The sequence below is a fragment of the Chiloscyllium plagiosum genome, unplaced genomic scaffold, assembly GCF_037043375.1.
Source record: "Chiloscyllium plagiosum isolate Xiang-an unplaced genomic scaffold, Cpla_swu_hap1 HiC_scaffold_53X, whole genome shotgun sequence".
Classification (NCBI taxonomy): domain Eukaryota; kingdom Metazoa; phylum Chordata; class Chondrichthyes; order Orectolobiformes; family Hemiscylliidae; genus Chiloscyllium; species Chiloscyllium plagiosum.
The window spans coordinates 10,568,930-10,585,613 of record NW_028270191.1 but is presented as its reverse complement, the minus strand read 5'-3'; the positions used below and the strand labels follow the sequence as shown (position 1 = coordinate 10,585,613).

Here is a 16,684-nt window from a genome sequence, read left to right as displayed (position 1 = left end):
TGTGTCGGCGCTGCTTGATTCAAAGAACGGACTGGGTTTGAGGAACAGGCGACAGGAGCAGATGCGACGCTCCAGTGGAGAGGCGGGGGTTAAACACTGAATCGAGTGCTGAATGAATCCTCCCGAATGAATGAGGGCTCTGAGGGAGCAGGGCAGCCATTTCTGGAGAACGTCCAGTCGCTGAAACGTCAGTGACCTGTCCTCCACTCCCCCTTGTAAAGCCAACCATCCAGCATCCGCCTTGCTGTAAGCCTTGCCAGCTGTGGTACGGCCCAGTCAGTGAGTACGTGCGGGTCAGCAGCACAAAGCCTGCAGTGTCTTCCAGGCCAATAGCCGCAGTTCAAAAAAAAAAATCAATGGCTCTGTCTTTTCAAAGGGGTGAGTTGAGGGAACTGGAGCTATTCCTGCTGAAGTTGCTCATCTCAGCCCGTCAGTGCTGACAGAACATGCCTGAGGCCTTGTTTGGGGTGGGTGGGGGCAGGAGCGGGGACCTGGCGACAGCCGAGAAGGATTAAGCCAGCAAACTGTGCTGGAGACACCACATCAGGAGCACTGTGGGCAGTTCTGGTTACCCCCCCACCGCCTCCCGCCAACCCCCAGCTCCTTATTGAAGGAAAGGTTTAAATTGGGAAGAAAAGCTGGGGCGTTTTTTTCACTGGAGCGTAGGAGGTTGCAAGGCGACCTGATAGAGGTTTATAAAATCACGGTGGGGGGGGGGGGGGGGTACCAATAGGGTGAAATGTGCTTCGTTTTATTCCCTCGGGTAGATGATTTCAAAAGTAGGGGGCACATTTTTAAGGTGAGGGGAGAAAGAGTTTTAAAAAAAAAACACAAGGGTGTTACAGAGACAGTGGTTCACGTGTGGAATGAATTTCCAGAGGATGTGGTGGATGTGGGCAGGAAAGGTATCATTTCATTGGAGAAAGTTCAGAGAAGGTTCACGAGAATGATCCCTGGTGTGGAGGGATTGTCTTAGGAGGAAAGGTTAAACAGGTTGGGACTCTACTCACTGGAGTTCAGAAGGATGAGAGGTGATCTCATTGTAACATGTTGGATTTGTAAAGGGTTTGAGAGGGTAAATGCTCAGAGGATATTTCTCCTCATGGAAGAGTCCAGGACCAGACAGTATCGTCTCAGGATAAAATGGCACCAATTCCAGACTGAGAAGAGGAGGAATTTCTTCCCTCACAGGGTTGTGACTCTTTGGAGCTCCGTGCCACAGAGAGCTGTGGGGGCAGAGTCCTTGTGTCTATTTAAGGCTGAGATCGATCTTTCCATGATCAGTCAGGGAATCCAGGGTTATGGGGAAGGGAAAGGAATGTGCGGAATGTCGGATCAGCCAGGATCGGATTGAATGGGGGAGCCTGAGAGGTTGAATGCCAATCTCTTCTGGTGCAAACCGACAGGCTGGTGGCCCCGACTCGTGACTTGGCCGAGACCAAGAGTGAAAGGACCCAGATAATGGAGTCTTCTCAGTTGCCTGTCCCAGTTAGCTCAGTCAGAGGTGCTGCGTGGATCAAGAGATGAATCACTGCTCTTCAACGGAACACCCCCATTCAATCTGCGAGCTGCCTGCTGTTTGACCCTTCAGTTCATCGAATCCAGGCCATTCGGCCCAAGACCACACTGACCCTCCGAAGAGCATCCCACCTGCACTCACTCCCTCCTGGCCTATCACCCTGCATTTCCCCATGGCTCACCCATCTAACCTGCACATCCCTGGGCACTATGGGACAATTTAGCATGGCCAATCCACCCTAACCTGCACATCCCTGGGCACTATGGGACAATTTAGCATGGCCAATCCACCCTAACCTGCACATCCCTGGGCACTATGGGACAATTTAGCATGGCCAATCCACCCTAACCTGCACATCCCTGGACACGATGGGACAATTTAGCATGGCCAATCCACCCTAACCTGCACAGCCCTGGACAGTATGGGACAATTTAGCATGGCCAATCCCCCCAAACCTGCACATCCTTGGGCACTATGGGACAGTTTAGCATAGCCAGTACACCCTAACCTGCACATCCTGGACACTATGGGACAATTTAGCATGGCCAATCCACCCTAACCTGCACATCCTGGGCACTATGGGACAATTTAGCATGGCCAATCCACCCTAACCTGCACATCCCTGGGCACTATGGGACAATTTAGCATGGCGAATCCACCCTAACCTGCACATCCCTGGACATTATGGGACAATTTAGCACGGCCAATCCACCCTAACCTACACATTTTTGGACTGTGGGAGGAAACCGGAGCGACACAGGCAGAATGTGCTAACTCCACACAGACATCGCTCCGAGGCTGGTTTCGAACCCAGGTCCCTGGCGCCATGAGGCAGCAATGCTAACCACTGAGCCACCGTGCTTACACTCTGACCTCTCTGTCATCGCTGTGCTTGGCTTGTTCCAATGCAGCCTAACACAAGCTTACAAGTAGCTTTTACTGCAGAGAACAGAGAGACCTCCTGAACTGGGAGAGATCAGGTGACTTCTTACTAGCTCCAAGCTGTTTTGCTATCTCGGAACAAATCGCTCAGCTGTTGTCAGGCGGAAGGCCTTTCCCATCGAGAACGAGTCACCAGTGCACAGACCAAGTGGTTACAATGCTGCAGAGTGAGTTTCCATTTTTGCCCACCCACTCCCCTCGCTGACTTCAATTTGTCCCCCAACGCCTGGACCCAGCAGCTGTGTAAATCGTGCTTGCAAAGAGGGGTCAGGTTCGTTGCGGCATCCTGAGGTTTCGTAACCAGCGCTTTTCCCACGTCAGTCCACACTCAAACACTGCAGAAACGTGAAGGGTTGCAGCCTGGGCAATATGAGAGGTGATTGGCCTGGAAGGTGGGGAATAATGAGCTTGCAACTTTCGGATCGCAGCCATTGGAAAGGAAACTGCGTGGGAGTAAACGTAGCGAGACAAGAAACGAAAGGATTTCGCTCGCTGTTGAGCGAAAGAAAATGACGCAGCGATGGAAACGCGCCGTTGAAACGTGGAAAGGAACCTGAAACGGCTCTTTTCCTGTGACAACTGGAAATGTGGGCGCTGCCTCACATTCTGGACACACGGCTTCTCTCATGATTCCCAGTGAGCAGGTGGAACGGTTTTTCCCAAAAAGGCACATTCGCTTTGGGAAACGACGGACATTCCCATCTCCAGGCCCCGCCTCCAGCCCCTGGCTAATCTGTCACACTCTTCCCTCAAGGGTGACCTTTCACCTCTGACCCCACCCTCCCCCTTCGTCCCTCGTGGCCTCCCCTCACACTTGACCCGAATTGCCAAAAGACCGCCCCGCTCGCAGAAACGGGTCCCCCTCGTTCGCCAATTCCTTGTGGGGGTTCAGAGGTCACGTGGAGGATGTGTCATGTGAGTGGTGCTGTGGCCGGAAAGACAGGAGCTATGTTTTCTAATGGACCCGAAATGCTGAGAGGAAGTACAGCCCAGTCACCATCGTTTCCGACCCTCCCTTACAACATGTGCAGGAAGCAGGATCTGAGGGAGCACCATGAGTCAAACCAACACCTGCTTCCTCTGCACAGCATCCCTTCCTGAATCACGACGTGAGGCCAAGGCTGAGAGCGAACAGGCCCAGGCCATCCGGCCAGACAGAAGGCCCACAGTCACCCCTCAGCACTGACCCTCTCACAGGGGAGCACTCCCTCAGCACTGACCCTCCAACAGTGCGGCACTCCCTCAGTACTGACCCTCCGATAGTGCGGCACTCCCTCAGTACTGACCCTGCAACAGTGCGGCACTCCCTCAGCACTGACCCTCCAACAGTGCGGCGCTCCTTCAGCACTGACCCTCCGACAGTGCGGCACTCCCTCAGTACTGACCCTGCGACAGTGCGGCGCTCCCTCAGCACTGACCCTCCGACAATGCGGCACTCCCTCAGTACTGACCCTGCGACAGTGCGGCGCTCCCTCAGCACTGACCCTCCGACAGTGCGGCGCTCCCTCAGCACTGACCTCCGACAGTGCGGCACTCCCTCAGTACTGACCCTCCGACAGTGCGGCACTCCCTCAGCACTGACCCTGCGACAGTGCGGCACTCCCACAGCACTGACCCTCCGACAGTGCGGCACTCCCTCAGCACTGACCCTCCGACAATGCGGCACTCCCTCAGTACTGACCCTCCGACAGTGCGGCACTCCCTCAGTACTGACCCTCCGACAGTGCGGCACTCCCTCAGCACTGACCCTGCGACAGTGCGGCACTCCCACAGCACTGACCCTCCGACAGTGCGGCACTCCCTCAGCACTGACCCTCCGACAATGCGGCACTCCCTCAGTAATGACCCTCCGACAGTGCGGCACTCCCTCAGCACTGACTCTCCGACAGTGCGGCACTCCCTCAGCACTGACCCTCAAACAGTGCGGCACTCCCTCAGCACTGACCCTCCGACAGTGCGGCACTCCCTCAGTACTGACCCTCCGACAGTGCGGCACTCCCTCAGCACTGACCCTCCGACAATGCGGCACTCCCTCAGTACTGACCCTCCGACAATGCGGCACTCCCTCAGCACTGACCCTCCGACAATGCGGCACTCCCTCAGTACTGACCCTCCGACAGTGCGGCACTCCCTCACCACTGACCCTCCGACAGTGCGGCGCTCCCAGAGCACGGACCCTCCGACAGTGCGGCACTCCCTCAGTACTGACCCTCCGACAGTGCAGCACTCCCTCAGTACTGACCCTCCGACAGTGCGGCACTCCCTCAGCACTGACTCTCCGACAGTGCGGCACTCCCTCAGCACTGACCCTCCAACAGTGCGGCACTCCCTCACCACTGACCCTCCGACAGTGCGGCGCTCCCTCAGCACTGACCCTCCGACAGTGCGGAACTCCCACAGTACTGACCCTCCGACAGTGCGGCACTCCCTCAGTACTGACCCTCCGACAGTGCGGCACTCCCTCAGTACTGACCTTACAACAGTGCGGCACTCCCTCAGTACTGACCCTGCGACAGTGCGGCGCTCCCTCAGCACTGACCCTCCGACAGTGCGGCACTCCCTCAGTACTGACCCTGCGACAGTGCGGCGCTCCCTCAGCACTGACCCTCCGACAGTGCGGCGCTCCCTCAGCACTGACCCTCCGACAGTGCAGCACTCCCTCAGCACTGACCCTCCGACAGTGCGTCACTCCCTCAGTACTGACCCTCCGACAGTGCGACACTCCCTCAGCACTGACCCTCCGACAGTGCGTCACTCCCTCAGCACTGACCCTCTGACAGTGCAGCACTCCCTCAGTACTGACCCTCCGACAGTGCGGCAGTCCCTCAGCACTGACCCTCTGACAGTGCAGCACTCCCCCAGTACTGACCCTCCGACAGTGCGCACTCCCTCAGTACTGACCCTGCCACAGTGCAGCACTCCCTCAGTTCTGACCCTCTGACAGTGCAGCACGCCCTCAGTACTGACCCTCCGACAGTGCGGCACTCCCTCAGTACTGACCCTCCGACAGTGCGCACTCCCTCAGTACTGACCCTGCGACAGTGCAGCACTCCCTCAGTTCTGACCCTGCGACAGTGCGGCACTCCCTCAGCACTGACCCTCCGACAGTGCGGCACTCCCTCAGTACTGACCCTCTGACAGTGCGGCACTCCCTCAGCACTGACCCTCCGACAGTGCGGCACTCCCTCAGTACTGACCCTCCGACCGTGCGGCATTCCCTCAGCACTGACCACCCGACCGTGCGGCACTCCCTCAGCATTGACCCTCCGACAGTGCAGCCCTCCCTCAGCACTGACCCTCTGACAGTGCGGCCCTCCCTCAGCACTGACCCTCTGACAGTGCTGCACTCCCTCAGTACTGACTCTCTGACAGTGCTGCACTCCCTCAGTACTGACTCTCCGACAGTGCGGCGCTCCCTCAGCACTGACCCTCTGACAGTGCAGCACTCCCTCAGCACTGACCCTCTGACAGTGCGGCGCTCCCTCAGCACTGACCCTCCAAAAATCCCTCAGTCTTAGTGTAAGGTGTGTGTGTGTCATTGTGAGGGTGAGTGTGTGTCGGTGTCAGGGTGAGTGTGTTTCAGTACAAGGGTGAGTGTGTGTTAGCGCGAGGGTGTGTGTCAGTGTAAGGGTGAGTGTGTGTCGGTGTGAGGGTGAGTGTGTGAGAGTGTGAGGCTGTGTGTCAGTGTGAGGGTGAGTGTGTGTCAGTGTGAGGGTGTGAGGGTGAATGTGTGTCAGTGTGAGAGTGATTGTGTGTTAGTGTGAGGGTGAGTGTGTGTCGGTGTGAGGGAGAGTGTGTGTTAGTGGGAGAGTGAGTGTGTGTCGGTGTGAGGGTGAGTGTGATTCGGTGTGAGTGTGTGACGGTGAGTGTGTGTCGCTGTGAGGGTGAGTATGTGTCGGTGTGAGGGTGAGTGTGTGTCGGTGTGAGGGTGAGTGTGTGTTGGTGTGAGGGTGTGTGTGTCGGTGTGAGAGTGTGAGGGTGAGTGTATGTCAGTGTGAGGGTGAGTGCGTGTCGGTGTGAGGGTGAGTGTGTGTCAGTGTGAGGGTGAGTGTGTGTCGGTGTGAGGGTGTGAGGGTGAGTGTGTGTGTCAGTGTGAAGATGAGCGTGTTTCGGTTTGAGAGTGTGAGGGTGAGTGTGTGTCAGTGTGAGGGTGAGTGTGTGTCTGTGTGAGGGTGTGAGGGTGAGTGTGTGTCAGTGTGAGGGTGAGGGTGTGTCGGTGTGAGGGTGAGTGTGTGTGTCAGTGTGAAGATGAGTGTGTTTCGGTGTGAGAGTGTGAGGGTGAGTATGTGTCAGTGTGAGGGTGAGTGTGTGTCTGTGTGAGGGTGTGAGGGTGAGTGTGTGTCAGTGTGAGGGTGAGGGTGTGTCGGTGTGAGGGTGAGTGTGTGTCAGTGTGAGGGTGAGTGTGTCGGTGTGAGGGTGAGTGTGTGTCAGTGTGAGGGCGAGTGTGTGTCAGTGTGAGGGTGAGTGTGTGTCGGTGTGAGAGTGTGAGGGTGAGTGTCAGTACAAGGGTGAGTGTGTGTTAGTGCGAGGGTGTGTGTCAGAGTGAGGGTGAGTTTGTGTCAGTGTGAGAGTGAGTGTGTGTCAGTGTGAGGGTGTGAGGGTGAGTGTGTGTCAGTGTGAGGGTGGATGTGTTAGTGTGAGGGTGAGTGTGTGTCGGTGTGAGAGTGTGAGGGTGAGTGTGTGTCAGTGTGAGGGCGTGTGTGTGTCGGTGTGAGAGTGTGAGGATGAGTGTGTGTCGGTGTGTGGGTGAGTGTGTGTCGGTGTGAGGGTGACTGTGTGTCAGTGTGAGAGTGTGAGGGTGAGTGTGAGGGTGAGTGTGTGTCGATGTGAGAGTGTGAGGGTGTGTGTGTGTCGGTGTGAGAGTGTGAGGGTGAGTGTGTGTCAGTGTGAGTGTGAGTGTGTGTTGGTGAGAGTGTGTCAGTGAGAGGGCGAGTGTGTGTCGGGATGAGGGTGTGAGGGTGAGTGTGTGTCAGTGTGATGGTGAGTGTGTGTCGGTGAGAGGGTGAGTGTGTCGGTGTGAGGGTGTGTGTGTGTCGGTGTGAGGGTGTGTGTGTGTCGGTGTGAGGGTGAGTGTGTGTTAGTGTGAGGGTGAGTGTGTGTCGATGTGAGAGTGTGAGGGTGAGTGTGTGTCAATGTGAAGATGAGTGTGTTTCGGTGTGAGAGTGTGAGGGTGAGTGTGTGTCAGTGTGAGGGTGAGTGTGTGTCTGTGTGAGGGTGAGTGTGTGTCAGTGTGAGAGTGTGAGGGTGAGTGTGTGTCGATGTGAGAGTGTGAGGGTGAGTGTGTGTCTGTGTGAGGGTGAGTGTGTGTCAGTGTGAGAGTGTGTGTCAGTGTGAGGGTGAGTGTGTGTCAGTGTGAGGGCGAGTGTGTCAGGGTGAGTGTGTGTCAGTGTGAGGGTGAGTGTGTGTTGGTGTGAGGATGAGTGTGTGTCAGTGTGAGGGTGAGTGTGTGTCGGTGAGGGTGGGTGTGTGTCAGTACAAGGGTGAGGGTGAGTGTGTGTTGGGATGAGGGTGTGAGGGTGAGGGTGTGAGGGTGAGTGTGTCTGTGTGAGGGTGAGTGTGTGTTGGGATGAGGGTGTGAGGGTGAGTGTGTGTCTGTGTGAGGGTGAATGTGTGTCAGTGTGAGGGTGTGAGGGTGAGTGTGTGTCAGTGTGAGGGTGAGTGTGTGTCGGTGTGAGGATGAATGTGAGGGTGAGTGTGTGTCGGTGTGAGGGTGTGTGTGTGTCGGTGTGAGAGTGTGAGGATAAGTGTGTGTCAGTGTGAGGGTGAGTGTGTATTGGTGTGCGGGTGTGAGGATGAGTGTGTGTCAGTGTGAGGGTGAGTGTGTGTCGGTGTGAGACTGTGAAGGTGAGTGTGTGTCAGTGTGAGGGTGAGTGTGTGTCAGTGTGAGAATGTGAGGGTGTGTGTCAGTGTGAGGGTGAGTGTGTGTCAGTGTGAGAATGTGAGGGTGTGTGTCAGTGTGAGGTGAGTGTGTCGGTGAGAGGGCGTGATGGTGAGTGTGTGTTGGTGTGAGGGTGTGTGTCGGTGTGAGGGTGAGTGTGTGTCGGTGTCAGAGTGTGAGGGTGAATGTGTATTGGTGTGAGGGTGAGGGTGAGTGTGTGTCGGTGTGAGAATGTGAGGGTGAGTGTGTGTTGGTATGAGGGTGAGTGTGTGTCGATGTGAGAATTTAAGGGTGAGTGTCAGTGTGAGGGTGAGTGTGTGTCGGTGTGAGGGTGTGAGGGTGAGTGTGTGTCAGTGTGAGGGTGAGTGAGTGTTGGCGTGAGGGTGAGTGTGTGCCAGTGTGAGGGTGAGTGTGTGTGGGTGTGAGGGTGTGAGGATGAGTGTGTGTCGGTGTGAGGGTGAGTGTGTGTCAGTGTGAGGGTGAGTGTGTGTCGGTGTGAGGGTGAGTGTGTGTCAGTGTGAGGGTGAGTGTGTGTCAGTGTGAGGGTGAGTGTGTGTTGGGATGAGGGTGTGAGGGTGAGTGTGTGTCTGAGGGTGAGTGTGTGTTGGGATGAGGGTGTGAGGGTGAATGTGTGTCAGTGTGAGGGTGTGAGGGTGAGTGTGTGTCGGTTTGAGGGTGTGTGTCAGTGTGAGGGTGAGTGTGTGTCGGTGTGAGGATGAATGTGAGGGTGAGTGTGTGTCGGTGTGAGGGTGTGTGTGTGTGTCGGTGTGAGAGTGTGAGGATAAGTGTGTGTCAGTGTGAGGGTGAGTGTGTGTTGATGTGAGGGTGTGAGGATGAGTGTGTGTCAGTGTGAGGGTGAGTGTGTGTCGGTGTGAGACTGTGAAGGTGAGTGTGTGTCAGTGTGAGGGTAAGTGTGTGTCAGTGTGAGAATGTGAGGGTGTGTGTCAGTGTGAGGGTGAGTGTGTGTCAGTGTGAGAATGTGAGGGTGTGTGTCAGTGTGAGGTGAGTGTGTTGGTGAGAGGGTGTAAGGGTGAGTGTGTGTCAGTGTGAGTGTGAGTGTGTGTCGGTGTGAGGGTGTGTGTGTCAGTGTGAGGGTGAGTGTGTGTCGGTGTCAGAGTGTGAGGGTGAATGTGTATTGGTGTGAGGGTGAGGGTGAGTGTGTGTCGGTGTGAGAATGTGAGGGTGAGTGTGTGTGGGTGTGAGGGTGTGAGGGTGAGTGTGTGAGGGTGAGTGTGTGTCGGTGTGAGGGTGTAATGGTGTGTGTGTCGGTGTGAGGGTGAGTGTGTGTCGATGTGAGGATGAGTGTGTGTCGGGATGAGGGTGTGAGGGTGAGTGTGTGTCAGTGTGAGGGTGAGTGTGTGTCAGTGTGAGGGTGAGTGTGTGTCGGTGTGAGAATGTGAGGGTGAGTGTGTGCCGGTGTGAGGGTGAGTTTGTGCTGGTGTGAGGGTGAGTGTGTGTCAGTGTGAGGTTGAGTGTGTCGGTGTGAGGGTGTGAGGGTGAGTGTGTGTCGATGTGAGGATGAGTGTGTGTCGGGATGAGGGTGTGAGGGTGAGTGTGTGTCTGTGTGAGGGTAAGTGTGTGTCGGTGTGAGGGTGAGTGTGTGTCAATGTGAGGATGAGTGTGTGTCGGGATGAGGGTGTGAGGGTGAGTGTGTGTCAGTGTGAGGGTGAGTGTGTGTCGGTGTGAGGGTGTGAGGGTGAGTGTGTGTCGGGATGAGGGTGTGAGGGTGAGTGTGTGTCTGTGTGAGGGTAAGTGTGTGTCGGTGTGAGGGTGTGTGTGTGTCAATGTGAGGATGAGTGTGTGTCGGGATGAGGGTGTGAGGGTGAGTGTGTGTCAGTGTGAGGGTGAGTGTGTGTCGGTGTGAGGGTGTGAGGGTGAGTGTGTGTCGATGTGAGGATGAGTGTGTGTCGGGATGAGGGTGTGAGGGTGAGTGTGTGTCTGTGTGAGGGTAAGTGTGTGTCGGTGTGAGGGTGTGTGTGTGTCGGTGTGAGGGTGAGTGTGTGTCAGTGTGAGGGTGAGTGTGTCTCGGGTTCAGAATGTGAGGGCGAGTGTGTGTCGGTGTGAGAGTGTGAGGGTGAGTATGTGTCAGTGTGAGTGTGAGTGTGTGTTGGTGAGAGGGTGTGAGGGTGAGTGTGTGTCAGTGTGAGGGTGAGTGTGTGTCGGGATGAGGGTGTGAGGGTGAGTGTGTGTCAGTGTGATGGTGAGTGTGTGTCGGTGAGAGGGTGAGTGTGTCGGTGTGAGGGTGAGTGTGAGTCTGTGTGAGGGTGGGTGTGTGTCGGTGTGAGGGTGAGTGTGTGTCAGTGTGAGGTGAGTGTGTGTCAGTGTGAGAATGTGAGGGTGAGTGTGTGTCGGAGTGAGGGTGAGTGAGTGTCGGTGTGAGGGTGAGTGTGTGTCAGTGTGAGGGTGAGTGTGTGTGGGTGTGAGTGTGTGAGGGTGAGTGTGTGTTAGTGTGAGGGTGAGTGTGTGTCGGTGTGAGGGTGAGTGTGTGTCGGTGTGAGGGTGTAATGGTGTGTGTGTCGGTGTGAGGGTGAGTGTGTGTGGGTGTGAGGGTGAGTGTGTGAGGGTGAGTGTGTGTCAGTGTGAGGGTGAGTGTGTGTTGGTGTGAGGATTAGTGTGTGTCAGTGTGAGGGTGAGTGTGTGTCAGTGAGGGTGAGTGTGTGTCAGTGTGAGGGTGAGTGTGTGTTGGGATGAGGGTGTGAGGGTGAGTGTGTGTCTGTGTGAGGGTGAGTGTGTCGGTGTGAGGGTGAGTGTGTGTCAGTGTGAGGGTGAGTGTGTGTCGGTGTGAGGATGAATGTGAGGGTGAGTGTGTGTCGGTGTGAGGGTGTGTGTGTGTGTCGGTGTGAGGATAAGTGTGTGTCGGTGTGATGGTGAGTGTGTGTCGGTGTGAGAGTGTGTGGGTGAGTGTGTGTTGATGTGAGGGTGAGTGTGTGTCGGTGTGAGAGTGTGTGGGTGAGTGTGTGTCGGTGTGAGGGTGAGTGGTTGTGCAGGAAGTGACCCGCTCCCTCTGCCCTGGGCCTAGTACACAGCCCAGCCTCACCCCGTTGAGGCGCTTGAGTATCCAAGGCTGTCCTTGGCCGCTTGTCCCCTCTTCTGTGACCATGGACAATACTCCTCAGCAGCCTTCCAGCTGCACGGGAGGGGCAACTCTGAGGAGGAGGAGGAGGGGCTTTTACTGATGCCTGGCCCCCCCCCCGAGTGCCAATCAAATTCCATGAGTCAGTTTTACAGAGGTCTTGGGGCGGGGTCTGATGGAGGCAGTCCAACCACTGGCACCCTGGAGCCCGGGCAAACCTCCACCTTCAGCACAGAGGTCACCTACAGGGGGCAGAGGTGCCATACAGAGGGCATAGGTCACCTGCAGGGCGCAGAGGTCATACACAGGGGGCAGACGACCTCTACAGGGGCAACAGTCATGCACAGGGGGCAGTGGTCACACACAGGGGGAAGAGGTCCCATACAGAGGGCATAGGTCACCTGTAGGGGGCAGACGTCACACACAGGGGGCAGAGGTCACGCACAGGGGGCAGACGTTACATACAGAGTGCAGAGGTCACCTACAGGGGGCAGAGGTCACATATGGGGGGCAGAGGTCACACACAGAGGGGCAGAGGTCCCATACAGAGGGCAAACATCGCCTACAGAGGCGAAGGTTATGCACAGGTGGCAGAGGTCTCATACGGGGAGCAGAGGTCACACACAGGGAGAAGAAGACCCATACATAGGGCAGAGGTCACCTACAGGGGGCAGAGGTCATGTACAGGGACAGAGGTCCCATATAGGAGGCAAAGGGCATGTACAGGGGGCAGAGGTAAATTACAGTGGGCAGAGGTTACCTATAGGGGTAAAGGTCACGTACAGGGGACAGAGGTCACCTACAAGGTGGTAGAGGTCCCATACAGGAGGCGAAGGTCATGTACGGGGCAGAGGTCATGTACAGGGGCAGAGGTCATGTACAGGGTGCGAAGGTCACGTACAGGGGGCAGAGGTCACGCATGGGGGCAGAGGTCATGTACCTGGGTGAAGGTCATGCATGTGGACAGAGATCACATACAGAGTGCAGAGGTCACGGACAGGGGGCAGAGGTCATGTATGGGGCAGAAATCACGTAGAGGGCGCAGAGGTCACGTACAGGGGCAGGGGTCACATAAGGGGGCGGGGTCATGTATGGGCACAGAGGTCAGGTACTGGCGACGGAGGTCATGTACGGATTGTAGAGGTCATGTACTAGAATGTAGAAGTCACGTAAAGAGGGTGGAGATCAGGTGCAGAGGTCACATATGCAGGGTGTGGGCCACAAATGGAGGTTAGAGGTCACGTCCGGAGGATGGAGGTCATATTTAGAGGGCAGAGGCCACATACAGAAGGAAATGGTCTGCCCAGAATTGAACAGGCAAACTGCCAGCATTTGTTTCTCTCTCTGTCACTCTCTCTCTCTTTCTCGTAGTTGAGGCTTTCAGAAGGCTCCCTCAGCAAGGGACAAAAGCTGAGGGTTAGGGTGGGGAGAGAGAGAGGAAGGAAGTGGGGATGGAGAGGGGAAGGGGGAGGGACAAGGGAAGGGAAAGGGGAAGGGGAAGGGAAAAGGGAAGGGGAGGGAGAGGGAGCCTGGAGCGTCGGAGGCTGAGGGGTGACCTTATAGAGGTTTATAAAATCATGAGGGGCATGGATAGGGTGAATAGGTAAAGTCTTTTCCCTGGGGTCGGGGAGTCCCTGGGGTCAGGCATAGGTTTAGGGTGAGAGGGGAAAGATATAAAAGAGACCTAAGGGGCAATGTTTTCACACAGAGGGTGGTGTGTGTATGGAATGAGCTGCCAGAGGAAGTGGTGGAGGCTGGTACAATTACAACATTTAAGAGGCATTTGGATGGGTATATGAATAGGAAGGGTTTGGAGGGATATGGGCCGGGTGCTGGCAGGTGGGACTAGATTGTGTTGGGATATCTGGTCGGCATGGACGGTTTGGACCGAAGGGTCTGTTTCCGTGCTGTACATCTCTATGACTCTACAAGAGGAGAAGGGAGAGGGGGACGGGGAGGAGAGAGGGATGGAGAGGAGGAGGGGTAAGGAGAGGGAGGGGAGAAGGGGGAGGGAAAGGGGAAGTTGAAGGAGAGGAAGGGGAGGGGAGGGGAGAAGGAGAAGGGGGCGGGAGGGGGAGGGAAAGGGAGAGGGGGAGGGGAGAAGGGGAGGGGGAGGGGAGGGAGAGGGAGAAGGGAGAGGGGGAGGGGAGAAGGGGAGGGGGAGGGGAGAGGGAGAAGGGGGAGGGGAGAAGGAGAAGGGGAGGGAGAGGGGAGGGGGAGGGAGAAGGGGAGGAGAGGGGAGGGAGAGAGAGAAGGGGAGGAGAGGGGGAGGGGGATGGGGGAGGGAGAGGGAGAAGGGGAGGAGAGGGGGAGGCGGAGAAGGGGGAGGGGAGAGGGAGAAGGGAGAGGGGAGGGGAGAGGGAGAAGGGAGGGGAGAGGGAGAGGGAGAGGGGAGAGGGAGAAGGGAGAGGGAGAGGGGGGAGGGGAGAGGGAGAAGGGAGAGGGGGAGGGGAGAGGGAGAAGGAGAAAGGGGAGGGAGAGGGCGAGGGAGGAGGGGAGAGGGGCTGTGGATGGGGGAGGGAGAGGGAGAAGGGGAGGAGAGGGGGAGGGAGAGGGAGAGGGAGAAGGGGAGGAGAGGGAAAAGGGGAGGAGAGGGGGAGGGTAGAGAGGGATGGGAGAGGGAGAAGGGGGAGGGGAGAGAGAGAGAAGGGGAGGGAGAGGGGGAGGGGAGAAGGAGAAGGGGGAGGGAGAGGGAGAAGGGGGAGGGAGAGGGAGAAGGGGGAGGGAGAGGGAGAGGGGGAGGGGAGTGGGAGAAGGAGAAGGGGGAGGGAGAGGGGGAGGGGAGAGGGAGAAGAAAGAGGGAGAGGGGGAGGGCAGAGGGAGAAGGGGGAGGGGGAGGGGAGAGGGAGAGGGGAGAGGGAGAGGGGGAGGGGAGTGGGAGAAGGAGAAGGGGAGGGAGGGGGATGGAGAGGGGTAGGAGAGGGAGAGTGGGGGGAGCGAAGAGCGGGGAGGGGGAAGGGATACCTGGGCATCGACGGCCTCTGGGCATTGGACAGGGACTATGTCCAGGGGCTGGGGGGGGGGGCCCTATTGCTGTTGACCCTCCACAGACCCACAGCAGCATGTCCCTGAGGTAGAACATTGCTGCTGTGTGCCCTGTGTGCCTCCACACCAGCTCCCTATGGGATGGGGGGGGGGCGGGGAAACCTCATGACGGTAATCTTGGCCGAGGCGAGGATTTCAACATCCATCGTGCCAAGACTTCAGACTCAAATATAAACTCCTTCCAACTTCACGTCACACATGAACTTTGATCTCCTTAGGGAAATAAAATTCGTTTGAGCTGCAACACTGCTCTTAATACACACAAAAGAAACAAAATCACTCGGTCTAGTCTCTGTTTCTATAAAGTGGAGACAAACGCCTCTCTCCCCCTGTGCTCGACAGTTCTGGCTCAGATCCATGCTTTTTTTTCCCCCCATAGTTAGCACAAAGACCTACTACAAGAGAATTCCCATTTGGTTTTCATATCTCTCTTCCACATGTTGCAATAATTTATTTTTTCAGAGAGGGCTAGAAAAAAAAAGTGCCTGGAGGGCAATGAAATGTGCAGTGGTTTGAGTGTAGACCAAACACAACCCCCGAGTCTGTTTTAGGTTTTAAAAGCAGAAAATCACGACTTGCTTTCTCCTTCAGTCAAGCTCATTCCCCGAGAAAACAGGACTAGGCCTCAGGCTCCTAACTTGGACTGGCTGACGCTTTGGGGTTCTGCGGTAACTGGCTCTCCCAGACAATTGGGTGACGTCACCTCATTGGCACAACACAAAAACTGGGGGGGGGGGTTGCCCCGCTAAAGATTTGCGGTAGGCCGCTGCTCGAGCATGGGGTCCGGTTCACTGTCGCTGGGTCGGATTCCTGGGACCGCAAAGGAAAATGTGCGCCACTCTCTTCAGGAGGGAAAAAGATGGCGCCTCTGAGGAACCAAAACCAATCCAGGTGACCAAGTCCAAATTCCAATCGAACATCCGGCCAGAAAGGAGGAAGCTCAGAGCAATTGTGGGGCATTTGTCCCACAATTAACCTGAAGGACAGGTTAATGGGGAAGGTTAAGATGGTATAAGGGCCATTTACCTTTATCAATCACGGTCTAGATGATAAAAGCAGGGAGGTGAGGCTGGAGTTGTCCAGGACTCTGGTCAGGCCCCAGCTGGAGGACTGTGTGCAGTTCTGGTTCCCACACTCTAGGAAGGGTGGGATTGTGCTGGAGGGGGAGCAGAGGTGATTCACCAGCATGGAGCGGTTCAGCGGTGAAAGAGGGCTGGACAGGCTGGGGTTGTCATCTGTCGAGCAGAGAGAGAGTTCGGGGGTGGGCAGGGGAACGTGACCGACGTGGATAAGATTATGCGGGGCGGTGAACAGAGAATTTGGAAGTGAAAGGTTTTGGAGGGGGACTTGAGGAAAACGATTGTTACCCAGAGGGTGTTAGGTAGGGGGCGGTCAGGGGTGCACTGCCAAGGAGGGGAGTTGATGTAACAGTTCCTGGATGAGCAGTGGAAGATGAAGAACATTCAAGGCTGCGGGCCTAGTCTGGGAAAGTAGGATTAGTGCCAATGGGTCAGCACAGACTCCATTGACTGAATGGTCTTTACACTACGGCCAGAAGCTGAGTAATGATCCAATCTTTCAGCTCAAAGCTGAGAAGGACAGGCAAGGTGAGTGTGGCCCCCGGCCCCACAGAGAGGACAGCGCGTGTCAGATAAAACCGAAGCGATTACCTGTCAGATCAAAGGGGAGCTGCACGCAGTCGGTCCCATTGGCGTCCCAGGCACAGGAATAGACGGCCCCGGCCTCAGTTATGTTCGGCTGGCTGGTGTTAGCTTTCGGTGCGCCGACCAACACACTCGGCCTGAGGGAACACAAAGCGACACGGCTCAGAGGGAGCAAGCAGACTGCAAACATACTGCCCCCTCACAGTCCCTCCCCCGAGACACAGTGCAGCAACCAACACTCTGTATCTAACCCTGTCCTGGGGGTGTTTGATGGGGGGACAGTGTAGAGGGAGCTTCACTCTGTATCTAACCCCGTGCTGTCCCTGTCCTGGGAGTGTTTGATGGGGGGACAGTGTAGAGGGAGCTTCACTCTTTATCTAACCCCGTGCTGTCCCTGTCCTGGGGGTGTTTGATGGGGGGACAGTGTAGAGGGAGCTTTCCTCTGTATCTAACCCCGTGCTGTCCCTGTCCTGGGAGTGTTTGATGGGGGGACAGTGTAGAGGGAGCTTTACTCTGTATCTAACCCCGTGCTGTCCCTGTCCTGGGAGTGTTTGATGGGGATA

General features: G+C 56.4%; 1 protein-coding gene across 1 annotated transcript in view; it reads right to left on the bottom strand.

Moving 5' to 3' along the window:
* Positions 1-16,684, bottom strand: part of LOC122546787 (integrin alpha-5-like) — a 249,287-nt gene that overhangs the window by 145,281 nt on the left and 87,322 nt on the right. The window contains exon 2 of the mRNA XM_087985610.1: positions 16,128-16,258. Coding sequence (XP_087841736.1) covers positions 16,128-16,258 — 131 coding nt within the window. The remainder of the gene's footprint in view (positions 1-16,127; positions 16,259-16,684) is intronic.